A 26,162-nucleotide genomic window follows, 5' to 3' on the forward strand; every position below is an offset into this window, starting at 1 on the left:
TAAAGCACATTGTAAAAACTAAACAATAAAAGGTACTGGTTAAAAATGACTTTGGCACCGACTAAGCTTGGTCTTAATTCAGATTTGTAAAGCTGAGCTACTCAATGTAAGTGACTGCTTCCTGACTCAATTATTTTGTACTATAATAGTGTTTTGGATATAGGATTTTTGTGAGGATAGAATGAAATCATGTATATTAAGTATCTAGCACATAATGAATGTGTTATTCTTTAAAGAAAATGTATAAATAGAATAATTATAAAATGCAAATTCCACCCAACTTTGTTATCTTAATATTTAATGGTTTATTATTAGATTTTTCCCACTTAACAAGAATAAGAAGCTATCTAAATGTATCATCCAAATGTGTTTATGTGAATACACATGTATTCATATCCTGTACAGATTTGCTGTTTGATTAAAGCAGCTATGCTATGCAGAGCTTCACTATAAAGCTTTTTTGCTATTGTTAATGGAAACATGGTGCCATGTTGCTGTCTTAATCTTCTCTTTTCCAGCCTGGGAAAAACCTTCCACTGTTCCTTTGCTGGCTGCAGGAATGCTTGAGATGCATGCACCTATTCATTTTTAAAAATTTATTGAGCACATACTGTATGCCAGGCACTGTATGAGGTGCTAGGGAGGCAGTAGTGAATAAGTTCCATGCTTTCATGCAGTGTATCTTTTAGTGTGGAATCCTCAGTGCTCAGGCCATGGACTGGTACTGGTTTGTGGCCTGTTAGGAACCAAGCCACACAGCAGGAGGCGAGCAATGGGCAAGTGAGCATTACCAGCTGAGTTCTGCCTCTTGTCAGATCAGTGGACTCTTATGGGAGCACAAACCCTATCGTGAACCGTGCATGCAAGGGATCTAGGTTGTGCAGTCCTTATGAGAATCGAATGCCTGGTGATCCGAGGTGGAACAGTTTCATCCCAACACCATTCTCCCATCAATCCCCAACCTCCCAGGTCTGTGGAAAAAATTGTCTTCCATGAAACTGGTCCCTTGTGCCAAAAAGTTTGAGGACTGCTGTTCTAGTGGGAGAAACAGGCAAGAAATAAGAAAAGTAATAATCTTCAAATAATGATACTCTAAAGAAAATGAAAGAGTGACTTGGTAATGTATTCAGGTGAAAGGCATAATTGCATTACAGAGAGTCAAGGCAGGCTCTGAGAAGACAGGATTTTGAGCTGAAAATGACAAGAACTGGATACACAAAGAATAGGGCAACAAGCATGCCAGGCAGAGGCAACATCCTGTGCAAGGTCCCTGAGGTGGAAATAAGACAGTTTTACAAATCCCTGAGCAACTTGCATGTAAATCCAGTCAATCATTTTATTATTCACTAGACGAGCTCACCATTTAAAAGAACATGTCAGATTCCTTTTTAAAGTCATGAATCCAAACTTCTATGCAGTGGTTTCTAAACTATTGTGTGCTGAAAAGTCACCTGCAGAGTTGTTGAAAATGGTTTCCTGAACTGTATCCTCAGAGAATTGGATTCAGCTTGTCAGCGAGGCCTGCAGATTTGCATTTGTAGCACACTCAGGTGATACCAAGGCTACTAGTCTGAGGGCCATTCTTGGAGAACTGCTGCTCTAATGTATGCTTTGTGAGTTTAGCATCTATTTGCTAAAAGTAAAGCATAACAACATTTTCTTTTGTGTAAAAGACCACACTGCATGCTGATGATCTGAAACTAGATTTTGGAGGTGAGTGGAAAAGTACACAAAACATTAAAGGTTGAAAGAAGTAGCCTCAATGTTTTATACTGCATTCAAAGCATCTATAGTAAGATGAGCTTAATTTCAATACAGCCAATTAGTAAAGGGTTAATGTCACTGTTTTTGTTTGAATCAGGTTCAAAAATTACTTTTTTAAAACACTGAAAAGACTTTAAATGAGAGATTACTGATTTTCTAAAGTTATTTTTATTTCTTGACTGCGAGATCACAGAAATTGTGTATTAAATCCTGTTAATCTGGAGAATATAGGAAGGTGGTTCTTTTCATCAACTGCCATTCAGGAGGACACATGGAAAAGAGATGGAGAAAGGAAGAAGGACATCAGGCTAGTCAGCCAGATCCGCTCAAATCATTCTGGTCAGCTGAGCTGGGAGGATATATGTCAAAGAAGCCAATGTGTTCCTGTTCCTAGTAGTTGTTCTCAGGAAAGGATTTTATATGCAAATTGCCTGTGCTTTGAACATTGTGACGTTAATAGCATCAAGGATAGGATACGGATGATTAAAACAAAAGCTAACAGTTATCTAGCCCTTACTATATGCTACTGCTGTACTTGCTTTACATGATTCACTGATAACCCTCACAGCACACATGTGAAGTAGACGGTAATAGCATCTCATCTTATAGACAATGGAAGTGAGGCAAAGAGTGATTCAGTGATTTAGGTTACTAGGCAGTAAGTTGAAAAGCTGGGATTCAAATCTAGATGATTTGAATTCAGTCTGATCTCTTAGACAATGCATTATATCACCTCACATTTGAAAAAGTCTCTGAAGATTTTTCAGGATTTGTTCCTGTAAGCCATATGCACTCTTTTTTTTTTTTTTTTTTTTTTTTTTTTTTGAGACGGAGTCTCACTCTGTTGCCCAGGCTGGAGTGCAGTGGCCGGATCTCAGCTCACTGCAAGCTCCACCTCCCGGGTTTACGCCATTCTCCTGCCTCACCCTCCCGAGTAGCTGGGAGTACAGGCGCCCACCATCTCGCCCGGCTAGTTTTTTTGTATTTTTTTTTAGTAGAGATGGGGTTTCACCGTGTTAGCCAGGATGGTCTCGATCTCCTGACCTCGTGATTGGCCCGTCTCGGCCCCCCAAAGTGCTGGGATTACAGGCTTGAGCCACCGCGCCCGGCCCCATATGCACTCTTTTAAGTTATAATGCAAGGATTCCACAATTTCTTTCTGTTTTTAATCTATCTGCCTAGGTCTGAAAAACTGTTCCAAAGGAGGACACAGAGGGGAAGATTTTTGGTGTAGTCACTGCAAAGAAGAGTTTTGTGTGACTTTCTAGTGTCATCTTGGGCAAATGACAAAAATGTTTTGAACAAGTTTTAGTTCCTGGAAAAGGATGACAATGTTTATTCCACAGAATTGGACAATTAAATGAGGATTTTTTCTGCCCTCTGTTACTGACATATTCTGCACTATTCAGGTGTCCGTTATTCAGGTGAGTGGACAATTTATATATAATTTGTGGGATTTTCAAGGGTCATTTGACTTGGATTTTTGCCTTACCTGCTGACATTAAGAACCTTGGTTAGATGTAACTCAACTGTAAGCCTTTGAATGACAGTAGGTCTAGAGTCTTCAGAAGATCTCCTCGGGCTATTTCTAAGTCAGGCTCAGGAAGACACACAACTAACTATGGACATGTTGTCTAGCGACTGCCAATATCAAACAAGTGTATATTTGCTAATTATAGCTATCATTGAGGCAGAATGGCAAGGGAGAGCAACAGAGTCCCAAAAGGAAATGTCAGCTGGACTTCCAGCACGATTTTTCATTTTCACTTACAGAAAAACAACCAAAGATAAATTTTGACAACTCAACTTAATGGTTCATGTCAACATCTGGTTCTGACAATAACTAGAATTATTACTTCAGGGGTTCCTAAGCACTGCATTTCACAGTTTTACATTCAGTATTTAGAATAATTCTTTAGACCAATTTTTAGGTATTACATTTTTTTAAAGGTGATTGACCTTATCCATAATCAAAGGAAATGAAATATCATTAAAATGACTAGGACTGCATTAATATATAGAGGTAGATTGTCTTTCTAGATGCTTTAACTATCTAACCTAGATCCAAGGAAGATAACTAGAAAAAATAAATAAGTGCAAGGTAAATTAATGAGTAATGAATCATTTTAACTTTTATTTGATTATTTTCATTTACAGTTCTGACACTGACACTTTTTTTAAAAAAAGATTTTAATTTTATGTAAAGATTGAACTTCAATAAAATAACTTAAAAAACATTTACATGTATATCACTAAATCTCCATAAAATATACAATACTCTTGATACAGCATAGGCTAGGATGACTTTGAAGGAAATGGTACACAGTCATAACTTTTAAGAGATATCCCATCTATCGCTTGTGAGAATAAATATTTATATTGAATTTGCCAAGACATCTGAAGTATTAAATACTATATAACATGCACTCAGAAATTAAAATATACAGTTTGAAATACATATATTTTAAAAGCATAAAACTGTGATTTGATTAGGTATACATTAGAACTGCTAAATAGAAATTTGAACATTTATTACAAATAAAAGATACTTTAACATCAAGTGATATATAGTCCAAAAGTTGCTAGGAAACAGTTTGGACATGTAGAATATAAATTTCTACTTTGGCTAGAGTTGTCTCTTCTTTTTTAACCTTTAAATGAGATGGAATAATGTTAGGTTTGCTAAAACTTTAAAACTTTACAAAATGTTGGTTACTCATTAGCTGCACGATCTACTTCTTTTTCTCATTTTTACTGACATGACAAAATCAAACACATGAACTTAACTGTCTAAAATAAAAATGTGAATATTACTGCTAAATGAAGGTATTTAAAATTCCATAGACCAAATTACTCAAGTACAACAGACTATATTTTTACATATAAAGTAAAGATTTAATAAATTATATTGTTTTAGCTCACGAGCAAATTATAGGGATAAAACTTCTGAACATCAACACCCTTATAAAACACCTCTTTGATGATTATTGGCACACAAAAATTTCCTTCTCTAAAGAGACAAGATACAAGAAAGAGTTGGTAGCAGTTAGCTATTTGGCATTTTTAAATGATTGCTATTTCTAGAAAAATAGTAGCAGTATTGCTCACCTAGAAGAGCTGAATGTACCAACAGTTTATAGACTGCTACAGCCTGAACCATTTCATCAAATTGGCTTAACATTATTGTACATGAGGCTAAGAAGACTGGTAAAAGTGACAGAAAACAGGATGTAAAAATTAATCCAGAGAACAACTCTGAGCCTTCTTATTGGCAGCAGCTACATATGAGCTGTAAATTTTAACCACAATTTAATACATTTTGCTAAAAAGCACATATTATACATTCTCTGCTCCTGGTCTGATATAATCATCTATTTCTTTTACTCGTAGACACTGAAAAGGTCTTAATTTGGTAATTAAAAACTTGTCACAACAAATGAATAAAAGTCAGTTGTTAGGTACTTAGTATTAAGTTGACATTTTATAACTTGCAGTATGGTAAAAAAAATCTGATTATAACAAAATATCTCATTAATTTTGTTGTTTTTAATAATTGTGCTGATGAAATAAAACCAAAATAACATTCCAAGTCTCTCTACTGTATTACAGTATTTATGAACTACGTATTAGTGTCACTAAATTCTGAGATTTTCTTAGATAAACATATGGATAGTGTTTTCTAAAACATTCTCCCATTTCCACCAACTTCTGGATCTGTGACTTATTATATTTTCAATATTATTTTGCTGTTGAAAAGCAAAAGGGTAAGTTGCCAGCTTATATTTTTCCTGATCTTTCTTCCCCTGTATTACAGATACTGAAATTACAGTAAAAATGTCATAAATTCCTTGCTTTTACTGATTTCCCCTTTTAGAGTGAATAACTTAATATTTAGACTATCATGTACTAAAATCAGGTTCAGTGCTAAAATTAAATTATGAAAAAACACTCGGTATTCTCATAGCATTTTCTATCAGGGAATTACTGCATATGGCTGGGAACAAAACTTAAAAAGTACACATTACCTTTTATTATTTACTATTTAAATCTTATATATATATTAAAAATAATTATGTTTTGGGAAATGATTGACTAAGGAGCAACAATCAAAATTATTAGGAATGTTTACATTGAAGAAAATTATTAACGGCAAACCCTTTTGACATATTCAGCCATACGTGTTTATATGCAGACGAAATGATATATCCTCTTAAGTCTAATGCAGATCAGCCATCCAGCTAAGCCTCAATAGGGATTCAGACCTTCTTCATTGCATTTTCCTAAAATATAATATACCGCTATCAAATCTGCAGCATGTTTTGAAGGAAATCTCTAATTTTGGTTGAAAGCATGATATGTAATCTGTGTCTGTTTTAATATGGTAGGTCAAATCACATCATATATAAATTGTCCTACAAAATATATATTTGATGATACTTCAAATGGAATGTTTCCAAGTTGATAGTGGTAGCCAAATATGCTGGGAACTTAAAAGGTGCCTAATATAAAAAAACCTGCAAAATTTAAACATTTAATTTTTAATATAATATAAATGTTCACCAAATCTAAAAATAATACCCTAATTGTATAAGGTTCCTTTTCAAGTAATTATTTGTTTCTAAAAAGTTATAAATCTTATACTGTGCCTCTCTGTCTTATACTTCAAAGATATGGAATATTATCTTTAACACTATATAAATAACAAATAGTCCTTTAAAGTAGGGGCTCAGGGGAGTAGGGGAGGAGAACTGTGGCTAATTTTCCCTGTTATTATGTGCATTTATGGTTATAAAGTTGAAAACATTGTTTTCTTAGGGAGAACAGGCCATGTTCTGCTTTAGGAAGTAACAAGAGTCCAGTTTCTCCTTTAATAAAGTTACTGTGCATCAGCCCAGCTGAGTTTATAAGTATATAGTTAAGGCTATGTATACAATAAAGAGAATAATTGAGGCAATTATTTTGATAAGTCCAAAAACTAAATTTTTAGAGAGCACTTTATTGGTCTATTTTTTCTCCTTATTATATTTTGATTGTACCACATAGTAGCTCATTTTTCACTTCAATTTACCTGTGCAAAATATTAGGTAAGAAATTTCTTATGAGATAAGAAATATCAATAGAGTAATACTTTTCCCTATTAAATAATATCTGCTTTTCTGAGGAAAAAATCAATACTAATATTCCCTTGGAAATCAATTGTTAAAGCACCTAATTCAAGGAAAAAACCTCTCTAAAATATTAAATTTTTTTATTATATGAAATGACCAAAGGGAGAAAACTTTTTTGTTTTTGGTTAATGGATTTTTAGGGCACTAAAGTAACTGTTTAAATATTATACCTCTGGTGACTTAGAGAATGAACTTCCTCAGCTGTATTCTCAGCTTGATAACTGTGATAGGAAGAAGCCAGACGTTAAAAGAACAAAATACCTTGAAGACTGGCAGAAATACTTTGAATATGGAGATAGCCACCTTTTCTCTCCAAATACAGTACCTTATTAGATGTTTAGAGCCATTAAAAATGCATCAAACTGATGTATTCCTAACTGGCCACAGAAGATTCATTCATATTTTTCCTGGAACTAGCAACTAATTTTGTGAACAAGTAATTTTGTACATACTATATAGTTCTTAATAGAAAAGCAAAAATTAAGAGTTCAGTGATGAATTACCATAACAACCAATGAACACTTTGGAAAGACATTGTAGAAATATAGTTAAGTCTGCATTTCTTATAGACATGCTATATTAGAACAATTATCTGTTCCAATAGGAAATCTCAATTTTTAGACAAGAAGGAAAAAAAAACTAACCCAAGAATAAGAAAAACACAGAGAAAAATCTATGTATCTTTGTTTTTTTCTGGTAAATTCTCAGGGAAATGAGAAAAGTGTGCAAAATAAAAACGAGTTTATGCTCTTTAAGTAAAAAAAGACAAGTAGAATTATATAATAATATGTAACAGTTCCCTTAGGAAGAGTTAATAAAAAGTTAAGAAAAAAGTCCCTTTTTTTTAATTAAACAAACACCAATAACAGCAGGATTATTTCTGCCACTGATTTCCTTCCTCATTTTTGTTTCAAAAATTATTGTTTGAATAAAAGAAAGGGGAAAAATGGTTTGCTTGCAGCTATGTATGTAACACAAATGAAGGCACAAAACAGTAGGACTCCAGGGCCAATAAGGAAGGTGTAGTGATTTGGGCATGAACAAAAACTGGCCCTGATATACAGTTAAAGATCTGGCACTATTTTGCATTTATAATTGCATACCTAAGTGACTAACCAATTTGGAACCCATAAAAACCTTTAATCTGTTAACTTTCTGACCATAAAAGGTACTTCGCAAAACTTCCTAACTCATCTGCGCAAATGTATGCCTTATCACTGATGCAAAAAAAGAAGTATGAAAATAACTCCTGACAGATTATATTTGCATAATGTTCAAAAGATACTATGCAGAGTCAGTCTCTGAAGAACTCCCAATATCTGAATTGGAGAGAAACAAAAATATGGAATCCAAAGGAGACAGGGACAGCTGTGCCCTTGTAGGAGGCACTTTGGAATTTGCTGATGAAAGCTTAAATGGAATTTAGTTTGTTAACAGCTGATCAGAGATAAACCACTACTCTCTGTAGAAAAACTGAGGGCCAACAGGCCATCTTTTGACATAGAACACCCTTGGACCATCTCCCAGAATCCTTTATAAATATATTATACATATGTGATTTGGCTAGATTAGCACTGACTCTATTGCCACTAATAATTATAAATGGTCTTAGGAAAAAAGGATACCACTGAAGTCACTGGGTACAATATTCATTTTAGACTATTTCAGGAAGGCATTACACACATTTGCTTAAGAATTATTAGATTAAAATCTCTGTAAATATTTTTAAAAATATTGTTGCTTGTGGGGGGGGAAAAAAGTCATCATGGTTGTATCTTCCTCCTAATCAAGTATTCTAGAATATGAAGTCAATCAAAACTAGACTATGGAAAGAACTAGATTAGAAGCAGGGCAGTGAGGTCACCGATTACTGTTCTTCTCCCCCCAGTTTGTTTAAATAAATATATGAGCAGCTGAAAATTATTCCACATCAGAAGCATCATTGTCAGAAAGATGATAGTTACTTCCCTTTACCCGAATATATTCAATATATCTCCCTTCATCAGAATCTGAAGTGCCACATGTACATAGCCTGTTGTCAAAGAGTGATTCAATTTCCTCTAATTTTTTGCCTTTGGTCTCAGGAAGACAGCCGTAGATGAAAAGAAGTCCCACAGCAGCAAATCCAGCATAGAGGAAGAAAGCTCCTGCAACAGAAAATAATAGATACATGAATATGAATATATATGGAGAGGCTTAAGTTGGAAAGAGTACTTGATTTTGACTTTTTTTTTTCTGGTCAGTCATGCATAATCACAGTATGAAATGGACCAAAAAATTACTATGAGCCTGGTTTACTCCAGTTGTTCCAACTCTGTGAATATGATGCAATGTATCTTTCTAAACTCAAGTTCAGAAATTCAAGAATAATAGACCAGGCTCAGATGTAAGTTTAGCTTTGAAGCCTTTCCTCCCTTCCCTGACTAGAGGGAATTACTCTCTTCCATGTGCTATCACAGCATGTTGTTGGAGACCCCTAAAATAACCAAGAAATATTATAATTATGTATACACACGTATGCTTGCCTTGTCTATTACACTAGAGGCACTTTGAGGTCAGAAGAAGTTTCTTTCTTACTCATCTTGTAATTTCCAGAACCAAGTATAATGATGACATTGCAGAATGAATGCCTCAGTGGAATACATGGCAACTCCATCGTTCCAGTTTCTCATGTCCAAAGTCTGGGAGTCATCCTTAACTTCTACCTTACTCTCATGCCTAACATCCAATCTGTTAGGAGATCCCGTTGGTTCTACCTTCAAAATAGAACCCGAAGATGGCCACTTCTCACCACTGCCATAGATAAATGTGGTCTAAGGGCCATCTTCTCTCATCTGCACTATTGCAACCAGTTAGGAGACCTAACTGGTCTCCTTGTTCCTTCTCTTGGACCTCAACAGTCCATTTTTTTTTCATAGCACATGTCATCATCTGACATACTAGGATGTTTACTAGTTTGTTTTTTGTTTCCCTCCACTAGAATGTAAACTCCATGAAGTCAGAGAATTTTGTTTTGCTGTAAGATTATGTATGTCAATGCAGCACAGCCAGAAACACATTAATATTGCTAGTTTTATTTTCTAAGGGTCATGATAGCAAGCCTAGATGGATGAGATATATGAGTGTATGACTTGTTTATATTCTCTACACATTTCCAAGATGGACTTTTAAAATAATTGAATCCGCAGCAGCCTAGCCAACATGGTGAAACCGGTCTCTACCAAACACACACACACACACACACACACACACACATAATTGAATTGCCAATTTGAATATAAAAAACTCTACTTGTACTTTTGATGGTGGAAAACAACAAAGTAAAATGCAGCCCCTGTCTAATTTTAGGCTTTCAATCCAGACCATCATGTGTATAAGATGGGGGAAGTAAGATGAAAAATTAATGTGACAATTGGCTGGAGAAAGGATATCAGATTGGGAGTGGGAGTTTAAGTGTTGGCCACGTGACTTCTGGATAGTCATTTAACCTCTTCTCTGGGTCTCTGTTACCTCACTAAGTAAAATAAGGGGGTTTCTCAGCTCCTACTTAAGTGTTGGCAGTTTATGACTCTATACATTTTACAGCCAAAATCAGGAGCATGTATAGGAGATACAGTTAAGAGATGCTTGAGAGAGAGACCTGATCTGTGTAATGGGGAAAATAATTCCTGCTTTGCCCAACTGTAAAGAAGAGAAATAATGTTTGTTACCATGTGCATTAGAATTCTGAATATCAGTTGCTCAAAAAAGTGATGGCCAGATTTTGTAAAATTCTACTAAATGACCAGGAAAGGAAGAGTTGCTATTAAGATACAGAATAAGAGATTAGTGTGACTAATTAATTGGGATGTCTTTACAAAAAGGGTGATACTGATAAGCTAGCTCTTGGAGAATGGGGGAATTTTGACAAAAAAATGAAAGGAGATGAAGTCCTGTGTTCTGAGTACAGATAAGCAAGACTGTGGAGGCAGGAAGAGAAATGGAATCTTTAGCAGGGAGGGACAAAGACTGGATGGTAATTATGATGAAGATAAAGAAAAAATAAGTACAGATGGTAAAACATTTTAGACTAAACTACGCTTCTAAACTACAAAATCTAACAGCAAACCCAGTTTGACTTTTAAATATAATGGTATAGTTTATCTTTATCATTATCTTTCACCATTTGGGAACAGTAGCATAATTAGAAGTAAAAAATCAAATCTGTCAGTGCTAAATTCCTATAGTTAAAAACATTAGTTGGGTTAGGAAGATTCCTGAAGTTGATTACAGATTCTTTCTTGTGACCTGGATTCCCAAAGCTGAATAATATCAAGGAATTGCTATTAAAATACAAGACCATTTTATAAAATCTGAGGAATCCAAAGCATGCAAATGCCAAAACTGCCTACTCAGTGTGGGTTCCAATGGTTAGACCTATGGCTAAGTCGCGGAGGAGTGTGGGCAGACCTGGGAGGCTGTGACCTGTTCCATGTCATGGTCAAATCAGTCACATATCTCAGTTTCTCATTTATTCCTCCCTTGGAATGAAAGTGGAAAGAAAAAATGTCTGTAATGAGTCCATCAGGACTAGTGAACACTGTAGATATTCCTCACCTTTATTCTAAGGATTTAAATCTTATTAGAGCCCTACATTAAGTTCTAGATTAAAACAACTATTTGACTGAATTACACAAATTGAGGACTCAAAGACCATGTTTGACTGAATTTCAGTAGTACCTCAAGAGAGAAGCTTTGACATAATGCCCCCCAAGGGATCTCTTTAGCCACATGTGCCATATATAAAATGGCATATTGGTGATATAGCAATGATACTTTTTAGTAATAAACATTATTGAATGGGGGCACAAGGCAGACCTGTGTAAGCAATATGGTTGAGTAAGGAATCAAATTTTGAGATTTTATGAAACAATAAAAAAGGAGGCAACAAAGAAGATATAACTATTTCCAGAGGAACACATGATTAGGATGTATATTTATTAAATCAGGAATCTAAATGCATAACTTACATAAACCAGTAACATGTAGATTACAATGAGACACAAAGAGGGGGAAAAAGTAGCCTGAACGAACTATTTTTCTACTACTAGAGAGTAGTAGACCAAATGGACCAGTGCTCTGACGTGAGAGAAGCTTAATGCAAGGCAAAATGCTTTTAGTTGTTTATTTTTGAAAGAATTCTGCTTATGCCCTATTTAAATTTCATTACTGTTGCCTCACTTTTCTCATGGTTTTCTGGCAGAATAAATTCAAGAAAGAGGAGCTTTGCTGTCAAAAGTATAATCATGTAAACTTTTATTATTTGGTCTATGCCTTTCTATGAAAAATGCTTTCTCAGGATGCCAGCATATATTTAGGTCTTCATATATTTAAGTGTTCTCTAGAATCAGTAAACACGAGGAAATATTTATTGTGCTCATATTTATTATGTCATGAAGATGAGTTTATGAATTTATGGAAAAATTTTAATTGCCAAATGGGATCCAGCTGAATATACTAAATATATATCCAGTTTAAAATGCCAGTGCATTTCCTTTCCAAAAAAATAAATATTTCAAATGCCTTAAGTAGTGATTAGGAGAGAGAAAAGTTTTATGAAGATAATAAAAGCATTAGATAAATACTATGAACTAAAATCAAATACCAATTCAGCATGTTCAGAAGAGACGGGAATAGATTTTTATAATGTTTCATCATATTCATCATTCATCTACAAAATTTATCCATTTATTTATTCACTTGACAAACACTTTTTGGTGCTTACCAGGTGAACAGGATGCCTTGGGAGGAACTGGGAATGTGACAATGAACAAGGCACCGTCCTGGCCCTCCAGGGATTTATGGTCTAGTAGAGGGAGCTAGGGGCAGACAAACCTGTTCTTGCGAAGAGGAATGATAAGTGCCCAGAGCACGGAATAAAGTGAGATTGCGGGGAGATCAGAGAAGGTCTTCTGGGAGAATGGTCTAAGCAGCAGGCATTCCATCTCTACCACAGAGACTTATGAGATTAGAATGAAACCTCACACTTCATCATGAATAATCCTACTGCAACCTATAAAGTCATGTGAACAATGCAGAAATCTTTTTTCTAAAAAGCAAAGTCTTTTCACTTTAGTACAAATGGATTCGAAGTAGCTCCCCGGAAGTATTTTCCTGACTCAACCACTAAGCACTATTGTTTTTCATTTTGAATTATGGCCTCCATACATTTGCATTTGAAAACGTCTGTCACATTTACACTTTTGCAAGTGGTAAGTGCTGGTCTCAGAGGACAATGAAATGCACATGCACTGGCCTGAGCAGCACAGGTGATACAGTGGAAGGCATGGCCACAGCACAGAATACTGTTAAGCATTTGGGGAAGCTACTTTCAGCCCTATGCAGATTCTGCTCTTGGACTTGACGCTATGCCTGTCACAGGATATCTCATTGGTCCTAGACTCCCTGCCTATGTCTTTTTACCATTTTCTGTTTTTTAGGTTTCTGTGAAACTAAAAGCTATGGTGTAAAGACTTCCACCTGGGGAGAGAGCTGGGTTGGGAGAGGGGTTGGGTGACAGCCCTAAGCACTGCAGGACAAGAAGCAATGCTGTTTAGGATAGGAGAATCCCTCTTTTCTTTTCCAGACACATTTCCAATGCCTTTGGAGGACAAGAAAACCACATGGAGATACTTATAACAGCAACATATAACCACATAGTCTCAATCACAAATGATACTCACAAATGATATTATAGTATATCTAAAAATAGAGTAATAAAATAAAAACAAAACTATGTTGGAAAAAATATTATCTTACCATAGTATGTAAGATATTCTGCTGTGTGTAAAAATGTTAGTGAAACCAGAACATTGAAAATCCAGTTTATTCCAGATGAACATGCATTTCCTGTACTTCTTGCCCAAAGGGGATATATTTCAGAATTCACAGTCCAAGGCATTGGTCCCATTCCTGAGAAATAAAACATTAAAAACTTTAGTAAAATAGCATGTAAGAAATTTGAAAAATTACAGTTTATGTACTCCAAAAAGAGGCAATTCAATTAATGCAACAGTAATAACAAAGTCTTTGTTTACCAGGTGCAAAGAAAACAAGATATAAAATAAGGCCCAGAAGTGCAGTCCAGGAATATGGAGTAGGGCAGAAATTGTAAGCCCAAAATATGTCTTCTGTTTTGAACTTGGTTTCATTTTCACACCTGAAAAATAATGCAATGTAAATATTAATGTTTTAGACTACAGTTGCAGAATTCAATATGATCATATATATATATATTTGGAAATTCCTTAATGTCTTAAGAAAAATAGTCCAAAATGTTTTTCTTAAAAAATAAGAACTAAATATACAGTATTAGATATGCAAGCTCACACAGGAATTTTAGAGCTAAGTATAATTCTAGAGCAAAACAAAGACACTGTTTTATAACCATTTCACATAAATTAGACATGATTTCCAATTAGTCCCTGGAAGCTGCAGTAATACTTCAGTACCACTGAGAGTCAGTATGTGGCAGTGAAAAGACCATGGAATTTGCAATCAGGACAAGATTCAAATTTCAGAGCCAAATACTTTTCATCTGATAAAATGGGGATAATACTTTGTAGACTATTTTATGGATTAGAAGGGTAACCTGTAAAGGGTGATGGGGTGGATGAGGGAAGCAAATGATTCTATCTGATTCCAAATAGCCCTCTCCCTTCCTGCTGTGTGTTCTTACTTCTCTACCAGTCACTCCCTGATGACCTTGCCTTCTTAATCCATAGTAAAGTGTCCTACAGTTTAGATCGATTCTGAAGTTGAACTTCCAATTCTTTACCTTAATTGCACCTGAAGATATTACCAGACTCAAAAACATTCCTATCCACTATTGTCAATTTAGAGTATTGTCCTGTCTCCTTCAACCTCTATCTTTGAACCTTATCATCCAAGCCTTATTGTTACAGTATTTATGAACTCATCATAACATTCCACCTGTCTTGAGGATTTGGGTGCCTGCTCAGTCTACCTCCTCTCATCCCCTGCCACATTCATTTATTTTTAATTCATTGGTCTCATTTAAAAAAATTATTTTAAGTTCCAGGATACATGCGCAGGATGTGCAGGTTTGTTACATAGGTAAATGTGTGCGGCAGTGATTTGCTGCACCCATCAACCCATCACCTAGGTATTAAGCCCCATATGCATTATCTATTTATCCTGATGCTCTCCCTCCTCCCAGCCCCCACAGGCCCTAGTGTGCATTGTTCCCTTCTCTGTGTCAATGTGTTCTCATTGTTCAGCTCCCACTTATAAGTGAAAACATGTGGTGTGTGGTTTTCTGTGCTCCGTATAATGCACTGGCCTCATAATTCCTTATTTAATCTCCAGAACTATAGAAAGAGCACTTTATAGTTTCCTTGATTTGGAACTATTTTACTTCAGACTTAGAGCCTTCCTTTTCTGATCACAACCACCACGTTGTTTATCTCCTCATTTCTGATAATCTGTGCTACACCCAGAACTGCCTTTGGATTATCTTTTCAGTATTCATTTACCTCACTACTCAGCTTACACCATGCCAATACAGGCATAACTTGGAGATATTCTGAGGTCAGTTCCAGACCACTGCAATAAAGTGGGTCACACAAATTTTTTGGTTTCCCACTGCATATAAAAGCTATGTTCCCATGAAAGTGTAGTCTATGAAGTGTTCAATAACATTGTCTAAAAATGTACAAATCTTAATTTTAAAATATTGCTAAAAAATGCTAACGATCATCTGCACCTTTCATGAGTCATCTTTGTGGTGGAGGGTCTTGCCTCAATGTTGAGGGCTGCTGACTGATTAGGGCAGAAGTTGCTGAAGGCTGGGGTGGCTGTGGCAATTTCTCAAAATAAGACAAGGAAGTTTGTCAAATTGACTGATTTTTCCCTTCACTAAATATTTCTCTGTAGCATGCATTGATGTTTGATAGCATTTTACCCAGATAACTTCTTTCAAAATTGCAGTCAATCCTCTCAAACTGTGCTACTGCTTCGTCAACTAAGTTCATGTGATACTCTAAATCCTTTGATATCATTTCAACAATGTTCATAGCACTTTCACCAGGAGTAGATTCCATCTCAGAAACTACTTTCTTTGTTCCTCCTTTATCCGTTCAAGTTTTATTATGAGATTGCAGCAATTCAGTCACATCTTCAGGCTCCACTTCTACAATCGTTCTCTTGCTGTTTTTCGCTATATCTGAAGTTACTTTCTCCACTAAAGTCTTCAGCCCTTTAAAGTCATCCATGAAGGTTGGAATCAACTTCTTGCAAACTTCCAAACTCTTCATTTGGTATTTTGACCTCCTCCCATGAATCACAAATGTTTTTAATGGCATCCAGAATAGTGAATCCTTTCCAGAACATTTTCACTTTACTTGGCCCAGATCCATCTGAGAAATCACTATCTATAGCAGGTATGGCCTATGAAATGCATTTTTTAAATAATAAGACTTGAAAGTTGAAGTGACTCCTTGATGCATGGGCTGCAGAATGGATGCTGTGTTAGCAGGTATGAAAACAACATTCATCTTGTACATCTCCATCAGAGCCCTTGAGTGACCAGTGTCCTTGTCAATCAGCAGTAATATTTTGAAAGGAATCTTTTTTTTTTTTCTCCTGAGCAGTAGGTCTCCATAGTGGCTTAAAATATTCACCAAACTATGCTGTAAATATAAGTGCTGTCGTCCAGGCTTTGTTGTTTCATTTATAGAGCACAGGCTGAATAGATTTATCCCTTCTTAAGGGCTCTAGGATTTTTGGAGCAGCAAATGAGCATTGGCTTCAACTTAAAAGTCACCAGCTGCATTATCTCCTAACAAGAGACCCAGCATGTCCTTTGAAGCTAGGCATTGGCTTCTCCTCTCTAGCTATGAGAGTGCTGGATGGTGTCTTCTTCCAACAGAAGGCGGTTTCATCTACATTGAAAAATCTGTTGTTTGGTATAGCCACCTGATATGGCTTGGCTGTGTCTCCACCCAAATCTCATGTTGAATTGTAGTTTCCATAATCTCCATGTTGTGGGAGAAACCCAGTGGGAGGTAATTGAATCGGGAGTGGTTACCCTCATGCTGTTCTCATGACAGTGAGTGAGTTCTCATGAGATATGATGGTTTTATAAAGGGCTTTTCCCCTTTTTACTTGGCACTTCTCCTTCCTGCCACCATGTGAAGAGGACATGTTTGCTTCCCCTTCCTCCATGATTGTAAGTTTTCTCAGGCTTCCCCAGCCCTGCAGAACTGTGAGCCAATTAAACCTCTTTCCTTTATAAACCACCCAGTCTTAGGCAGTTATATACAGCAGCGTGAGACCAGACTAATACACTACCTTTATTAGATATCTTAGGTAGATGTTGTGGATAACTTGAGGCAGCTTCTCCATCAACACTTGCTGCCTCACTTCAAACAAGGTGTGAAGTGAAGACAGACAGCTTTTTTCCTTAACCCTCATGAACCAACCTCTGCTAGCCTCAAACTTTTCTTCTGCAGCTTCCTCCCCTCTCTCAGCCTTCATAAAATTAAATGGAATTAGAGACTTATTCTGGATTAGACGTGTGCTTAAGGGAATGTTGTGGCTGGTTTGATCATCTATCCAGACCACTCAAACTTTCTTCATATCGGCAAAAAGCCTGTTTCACTTTCTCATCATTTGTGTGTTCACTGGAGTAGCACTTTTAATATCCTTTAAGAATTTTCTTTTGTAGTCACAATTTGGCTATTTGGTGCAAGAGGCCTAGCTTTCAGCCTGTGTCAGCTTTCAATATGCCTTCCTCATTAATCTCAATCATTTCTAGCTTTTGATTTAAAGTGAGAGTCGTGCTACTATTCCTATCACTTGAACATTTAGAGGCCATCGTAGAGTTATTAATTGTAGTTTCTTAGGGAATAGAGAGGCTCCAGGAGAGGGAGACAAAAAAGGAAATGGCTGGTTGGTGGAGTGGTCAGAACACACACAACATTTACAATTAACTTTGACGTCTTATACGGGTGCAGTTTGTGATGCCCGACAACGATTACAATAGTAACATTAAAGATCACTGATCATCATAACAGATATAATAATGAAAAAGCCTGAAATAATGTGACATAAAGGCACTAAATGAGCACATACTGTTGGAAATATGGTGCCAATAGACTGGCTTGATGCAGGGCTGCCAGAAACCTTTAGTTAGTAAAACAAAATGCAATGTCTGTGAAGTGCAATGATGGCAAACACAATAAAATGAAGTATATACTGTCTTCACTGGCCTCTAGAATCCATTCTTCCTCTATTTTTGTCTGCCATTTTTCACCATTTGCATTCCCAACCCGGTGTGGCATTATTAACTTTCAACAACCACTTCTCAGAAACTGAGCAGTGTTACGAAACCATGCTGTTGGGCTCTATTAAAAGTTAATGCTATTTTATCTCAGTTGGTTCCCTAATGATGCTTATTTTATCCTTTAGAGTCTTCTCTACTGAATTATCTGCTTATCTAACAGCAGACATTCCATAAACTTTTGTCAACTATTGCCTCAATTAATTAAAATATTTCTTACCATCTTGTAGTCCTGAAATCTTTCCTTCTGTTTCCTATGTAGATGAACTTACCTCCTTTTTTGGGAAGATTTATCAATTTCAGTTGAGAAAAATAAAATAAAACCAGGAATTTGGAGATGCTTTGTAGGACTTGATACATTTGAATCTGAAGAACAGATCTTTTAACAATTGGAATTCTTTTAAAAGAATTGAGGGTCATTACTTTGAATATCAATTTTTCTCTATCAGCTTCTACTTTTCTATATTTTTCTCTCAATATTTGAGAAAAGAAAAAGTTTTTTAAAAAACATTGTAGGTAGGCTTCCTTCCTCCCTCCAGTGGTACATGTCTTTCACCCTTTCTGAGGACTGCCCCTCTTATCAGTGGTCTTGCATCTCATTCTCCTGCCTCTTCTGGGGTCACATTCCATCAATATCTCTTCTTTTCCTGCCCTATTTAGTTTCGTCCTGCTTGAGCCTTCCCTTCTGTCTACAATACACAAGGTCTCTCCTACTCAAATGTTCAACTCCTCTCATATTACTACAACTAGCTCTCCTGAAATACCAGAAGTTTATACTCATGAGCTCTACCTGACTACACACTCCTTCTTTACAGCCCAACTCTCCCACCCTCCCAGATGCTGGCTAAGTCTTACATGGTTTTTTTTCCTGGATATGTTCACACAAAAGTCATCAGTCCTCCTAAAATACAAATTCAGGTTTCTTGTCTTAATCTTGATGCTCTTTGATTACTCTGTGGTGCTTAATATTGCTGACAACTCTCCCTCCTTCTCTTCCCTCTTTGCTTTTATATCTGTATTTCCATTTTAGCTCTCTGACCTATATGTATTCATTGCTTTTTACATTGCCTCTTCCTCTTCTCAACCTCTAAATATAGGTGTCCTCTAAGGTTCTATTTTGAGACCTATGCCCTCTCATAATCATCCCATCTAATTTTAGGACTTTATAATTTCCATGTGGATGCTCCTCAATAGTTTATTCTGGCCTTGAACTTTCCTCCAAGTTACACTGAGAATTTAGGTACCTAAGTACCTAAAATAGCAGAGTTGCTATGAACATCTAGATCCTGCCATGCCTCAAATGCAGTATGACTACAACGAAATGACCTCTCCAGAGGCAGCATGGGGCTGCTCTGAGCTCAAATCGTGACTCTGCCACTTACTAGCTATATTCATTCAGAAGCTTATATAATGAACACTTTGTATGTGTCAGACATTAGAGATAACAGTCATGAACAAAATACCAACCAGTGCATTTGTGGAACCTTGAGCTTAGTGGGTACTGGCATGGTCCTTTTCCTGATCTGTGAAATCGGGGAAAGGATTGTATCATGGGCTGTTGGGAACATTAAATATTCCCATCTGGATAAGCATAGAGCATCTGCACACTCAATGCTTAGCATAGTTCCTGGCGTGTGGTATATGCATAGCATAAGTATTACTTTACTAGTGCCCCTCATGACATTTCTATTTTAGTTAACACCACCTTTCCCTAAATTGGAATGGTTTAAAAATCTTGCAGTTATCTTCATTTTCCTCTTATGCACTTCTCTTAGGTCCTTTATAGTTTTAAGTCCAAGTAAAGACGAGTGGCCAAGACTAGGAGCTTTGGCATTGACATCCTAGGTTCAGATCTAGGCTGGGACACCCAGGTAAAGCTAGGATATATGTGGCCTCTAGGTGCTTAATATCTCAAAGCTGTGTCATCATCTGTGAAATAAATATTTTCCTGGCACCTACCTCAAAGGGATATTTTGATGCTTATGTTAGAGAATGTACACAAATAATTTCACATGGTATAGACAAGAACCATCTTTCCTAGACATAATTTCTTGAATCTGACTTTTCCATTTGCATTACCACCACCCTAATTTAGACTCCAAGTGTGTGTCCCATCACTTGCCTCTGCCTCTGAGGGAGAGACACTCTAGAGTAACCCTGATGATTCCTGTTTTCTGCTTTTCATGCCTTGTGTAATTCCTTTTTCTGGAGTGTGGGAGTGACCTTGGATTTGCTTCTGACCAACAGAATATGGCAAAGGTGACAGGACATATGTGATTAAGTAAGTAAGATTCCAATGCTGTTGAGCTGAATTCTCTCATTCCCTTGCTGGTTTTGGAGAAGCAAGCCGCCATGTTGTAGGATGCCTATGCTCGGAGATTTGTGGAAGGAACTGAGGGCAGCCTCTGTCCAACAGCAAGCAAGAAACTGAAGTCCTCAGCACAAAACCACAAATTACTGAATTCTGCTAACAAAAGTGAATCCTTCTCCAGCTGAGCCTTAGATGAAACTATAGCTCCAGTCTGTGCGTTGATTGTAGGCTTGTGAGACCCTAAGCAAAGGACACACCTAAGCAATGCCTGCATTCCGGACACACGGGAAGTGCTATATTATTAATGTGTGTTGCAGTAGTAAATGAATACAGTTTCCTGATTTTCCTGCTCCTAACATTCCTTTCTTCAAACTCATACCCCACCAAGTTAAGCACCCTGACCACCTCACTGTTCAAAAACCTCCATCCTCCTTATTCCAGCAGTCTACAAAATGGCCTGCAGAATGTGGCTGCAGCCTACCTTATCTTGTACTCCTATACACAATCCTTTTATCCAACTAAACTAAATTACTTATTTTCTGAACCTACATTCTAGACCCAGTATCTCCTACTCATGACATTTCCTGTAACTGAAGGCAAACTCTTACTCCTGATATCTACTCTCAGTATTTACCATCAATTCCTACCTCATCACTCAAGGCCTGTATGGATGCTACCCATTCACCTGTCTGAAATATTCTCTCCTTCCTCACAACTCCTTTTCATTTTCCTCATTTATGTCATTATCATATAGTGCTCTGTATGGTCATATATTAATATACTCCTTCTTCTACTGTACTGAAATTTCATCCCAGGGAGTACAGCATGGCACAGGGGTTAAGAGCACAGGGTCTAATGTCAAACTGCGTGAGTCTGTATCTGAGTTCTATCCCTTACCAGCTTTGTAACTTTGGCTAAGTTACTTAACCTCTCTGTGTGTCAATTTTCTTGTAAAATAAGAGTCCATATAGGTTGTTACAAAGATTAAGGTGATAACTGCTTGGCACATAGAAAGCAATTTATAAGTGCTTGCCAAAAGAATAGTCAACTTTCTATTTTTTTTAAAAAAAAATCTCAACCTATTTGTCCATCATAATACCCTATGTAGAGATAAATGTTCCTTGAATGATGAAGCTTTTACATTTGCATTTGTTTAATTGTGAGTAGAAAACAGCATCAGATGTCCCTTGACCAATAATCCCCAACAATGAAATAGTCTTTTGAGTCATGAAGATCTTAAGAAAATAAGAAAGGAAAGAAAAAAGAGAAGAAAGAAAAAAGAAAGGCAGGCAGGTAGGCAGGCTCCTGTAAGGAGGACTACTTACAAATAATGAAATAACTAAAATTCACTGAACAATCTTCTATTTACTCTTCTCATTATTATCACAGTTCCTTGGGTGAGCTCCTGCTGTGGCAATGGTTAGTAGGATATTTTAGAGTGGACTCTGTGCTTGCCCTGATGAAGCTTTTTACCATCTGGCTATGCACGTTTACATGCGCAAAAAAGGCCGAGTAGCTCCTCGTCATCCTCATGTTGATTTTGGGAAGGCACTGCAGGCATTGACTTGGCAGAGTTACACACTCAGCAATACGTTGATAGCTAATGACTGAGAATGTGACATCACACCTGACCTTCAAAATACAAACACTAGAAATACCAACTAAAAAATAAAAATGCAGATTTCAAACATTATTGCAAAATATCCTCATGCTTTCCTGGCAACTGCTGGTTGAAGAACATAATGCTCCCGAGAAGGAACAAAAATACTTTGACATCAGTGTGTGGGTTGGGATTAGAAAAAGTCATGCTCTCGGATGTGGCACCTTTTCACCACATCCTAGAGCAAAACCTGAAAATGATTGCAATAATGGGAAGCTGCTCAGAGGGCACTGCAGTGGACAAAGCAGCAGAATTGCATTGCAATCAGGTGAACTATGTCTCATTTTGGCAGAGCGAGAGAACTAATCTTTACCAGCAGAATGACTAGGCTAAAACCTGATATATAGACCAAATAAATCATCAGTTCCCTGTTCCAATCACGGAACACACAGAACTCCCTCTAGTAATACCATGTAGAAATTAATGGCTCCCTTTGAAGGTGGAACAATGCTCCCCTGCCCACTCAACACCCACCAAACCCAGTTCATACATAGATCTATTTCTGCCTTTTAAGATGTTACCTTTCCATCATTTATTGATAGAGTTTTAAACCTAAGAAATAACCAAAGGAACTTAAGCAGTGCAAATATACAACTGTTCTTGCCACAGTTAGCCATAAGTAGTATATTCCTTGCTTCTTACACAGCACATGCTGTCTGTATGGCCCCTTTATTCTCTATGATGAAATAATTTGACTGCTCCAGGCTTATATATGGGAGTAGAGGAAGAGAAATATGACCTGTGTGTGAAAACCAAAACTTCCAGCTTCATATATTCAGTCCTAATCACTGATAAATGTATGAAACTTAGTTCCCTTCCCAAAGAGTTTATAAAAGATCCAGCATTGTGGAAAAGGGGAGAGCTTACTACAATTTGTGTGACACATCTACCACTGTTCTACTGGGCTTACTGCACAAGCTTGCTGATTCATTACTGAGGAGTGTCAGTGAAGCATGATTTTATTTCCAGTTCCTGACGCAGGACTGTGATTTTTCTGGACGAGGTCCCTAAGCTATCACCTCAAAACATAGATATCCCTCTAAAATTAACCCTAATAGCTCTTTATTGATAGAAAGTTAACCCTAATAATTCTTTATCGATAGAAATTTATGATATAATTACACAATTACAATTTGAGGGTAGTGGTGAAAACGTACCTAGGAAAGCACAGAGTATCTCTCTAGGATAGGACACCTTCACTCTTAGGAGAACTAAAGAAGCAAAATCCTAATTCCCAATCAGAGAATCAGGATGATGTAAATTTACTCTAAGCAATCTAAGTTATAAGAAAATTCTACTTCTGGGCATTCCATTGAAGCAACCACAAAAAGTTACTGTTACAAACTTGGCCCATTACTTCTCAGATACTTTTAATTGTTGTTCAGTAGGCATATTTCCTATTTAATAATCTAAAATGAAATAAATTTATGTCAAGGGTGGCCACATAGCATTTAAACTCTAATAACATCTCTGTGATTTTGAATAATTTTAGAAAAGTATGGTTCCCTAGCTTGCTGTGTAGACCATGTTGAAAATCTTGCCCTTGAATGATTTCTCATTGTCTAGCCTTTTTTTTTTTTTTTGGTTTTGTAATTTTCCTGCAGAGGATTGTCATTTAAAGACAAGAAGAAAAAGCTATTCTTTTGTTAATTACCATTATTTTCTAATAAAAAAAATCTTTATTGAGACAATTAAATCATAGACATGGGTAAATTTCAAAAGCATTAGAAATTTGGAGCAAAAAGCCACTTTTGTCCTGAATAAAATGTTATTTATCTATAAATCATTGCATCTAAACTCCTTATCAGTATACTGGCTACCTTATATACCCCAATTATAGAAAATAGATGGATGGAATATGGACAGATGCAAATGAAAACAATGATAACATTTACAGGTGATGAGACTATAGTGATAGTGGTAGTCTCTAATTTTGGTAACAATATAAATTGGTATAATCTCCTTTTGGAAAGAAATTTGGCAGTTTGGACATTGGAATATTCATCCCCTCTGTCCCAGTGTGGTATCTAAAGTGTATCCTTAGGAAATCACCTAAATGGGAAATTATTTGCTTAAAGATGTACTTTTCTCTGTCCTTTCATTTATCACAAAATTAACATAAATAGATAATTAGAAACCATAAAAGTTTCCCAAAGTAGAAGGGTAGTTAATGCAACTAAAGTACAACAACTCAATAAAAAAGCAGCCATTAAAATAATCATTTTAAAGTAAATTGGGCCAAAACCACAAAGGTTGGTCTGGAGAGAAGACTGGTGAAAATGAAGTCTTAGGTAATGTAGGTTACTTTCATTTTGGCACCAAACTAGCCAACAAGCAATGCAATAGGTGTATGCAAAATCCAGGACATGAAGATGTTGATGTGGATGTGGCCTACTTCTGCCTGTCCAGTTCCTCCTATGTTCCTGAAGTTCTGTGGTCATTGTGAAGTTAACAGGCTACTGGCTCAGAGGAGCCCTGAACTCTGCCTTGGGGAGGGTCCACATTAGCATCTGAGTGGTCTAAGAAAATGTTTCAACTCTATTAATTCATAAGAAAATACTTTGAAATTCTTTCTCTTACTCCATCATCACATCCAAAGCAAGGCTGGCCATGGTCTACTTCATAAAGTCTACCTGGAAATAAACAAAATGTCGCAAAGTTGGCAGTGGATAAGATATCAAACTACAAATACTGCCTAGATAATAAGTTACATGGATAAGAGTGACTAGAAATATAAAAACTTAGAGGAGGAGAAGGTAATTTAATGAATGATTGTTTTCACAGTTGAACTTATACAGGTTGTGTATCCCTTATTCAAAATACTTGAGACCAGAAGTGTTTCAGATTTCAGATTTTGGAATATTTTCATTATGCTTACTGGTTGAGCACCCCTAATCTGAAATCCAAAATGCTCCAGTGAGCATTTCCTTTGAGCATCATGTCAGCACTCAAAAAGTTTGGAACTTTGGAGCATTTTGGATTTTAGATTTTTGGATCACGAATACTCAAACTGTAGTTGTGACAGTATTAATTTGAGAAGATGGGAGAAAGTTTAGTGACTCATAGACAGCTAATCTGGGGACTCTCTTTCCATACTGTTGTTCCCCTCTACAACTTTTCCCATAATACAGTCAGGCACTACAGTCATTAGCCCTTCTCCTGCTTCAACTGGCACTGAAAGGAATTACGCATCTTCTCCATTGTGCGGTTCCTTCATATTGACTAAAGGCCTCAAAATGCTGGTTTCCGTATTTCTACTACACAGTCACTACACTGCTTCCCCGCTTAGGAGCTGTGGGCCCGCCTCTGCTGACAGCTGAGGGGTCCCCCTCACCACCAAGCACAAGTGGCAGTGCTCCCCCGCAAAACCTGACTGCCTGGCCATAACTATGTGTGGCATAAAGGCCTGCCCAGTGCCCTAGGAAGCGGCTTGGCAAGGGGCGGGTGCTTTATACCGGGGAATGATGTGGTATACGGTTTATATTCTCTATCTGAGAAGTCAGAATATGAAATATTCAAAGAGGATAGAGTGACACAGAAGTGGAATGACAGAGAAGCCTGTAGGCAGAGGCCATACTGCAATAGAAGCCATGAGGTAAAGAAGGGTCATGGAGTTGACAGTGATGGAGAAAAGTATAGAAGAGAAGCCAAACACAGACTGCTGTTCATATATATTAATTCATTTAAATCTGATGACAATTCAAAGCAATAGCATCATTATTCCCATTTTGCATATGTCTTTTTTTAAAAATATAATGACTTCCCCAAGATTACACAGTGACAGCAGTGTTTCAAATCCAGTATTCTCTGTCTCTTTCTCCTTTAACATAATCATCCTACCAGTTCAGATATATATATGGAAACCTCTCTTGAGGTGCCTTACTTTTTATGGAGTTTGAATGGAAAAAGAGTTGAAAT

General features: G+C 36.7%; 1 protein-coding gene across 1 annotated transcript in view; it reads right to left on the reverse strand.

Moving 5' to 3' along the window:
• Positions 1-3,870: 3,870 nt before the first annotated feature.
• Positions 3,871-26,162, reverse strand: part of SLC2A13 (solute carrier family 2 member 13) — a 389,333-nt gene continuing 367,041 nt past the window's right edge. The window contains exons 8-10 of the mRNA XM_025403622.1: positions 14,009-14,130; positions 13,731-13,883; positions 3,871-9,079 (exon numbers count right to left, since the gene is read on the reverse strand). Coding sequence (XP_025259407.1) covers positions 8,853-9,079; positions 13,731-13,883; positions 14,009-14,130 — 502 coding nt within the window. The 3' untranslated portion in view covers positions 3,871-8,852. The remainder of the gene's footprint in view (positions 9,080-13,730; positions 13,884-14,008; positions 14,131-26,162) is intronic.

This window comes from Theropithecus gelada, chromosome 11, assembly GCF_003255815.1.
Source record: "Theropithecus gelada isolate Dixy chromosome 11, Tgel_1.0, whole genome shotgun sequence".
Taxonomy (NCBI): Eukaryota; Metazoa; Chordata; class Mammalia; order Primates; family Cercopithecidae; genus Theropithecus; species Theropithecus gelada.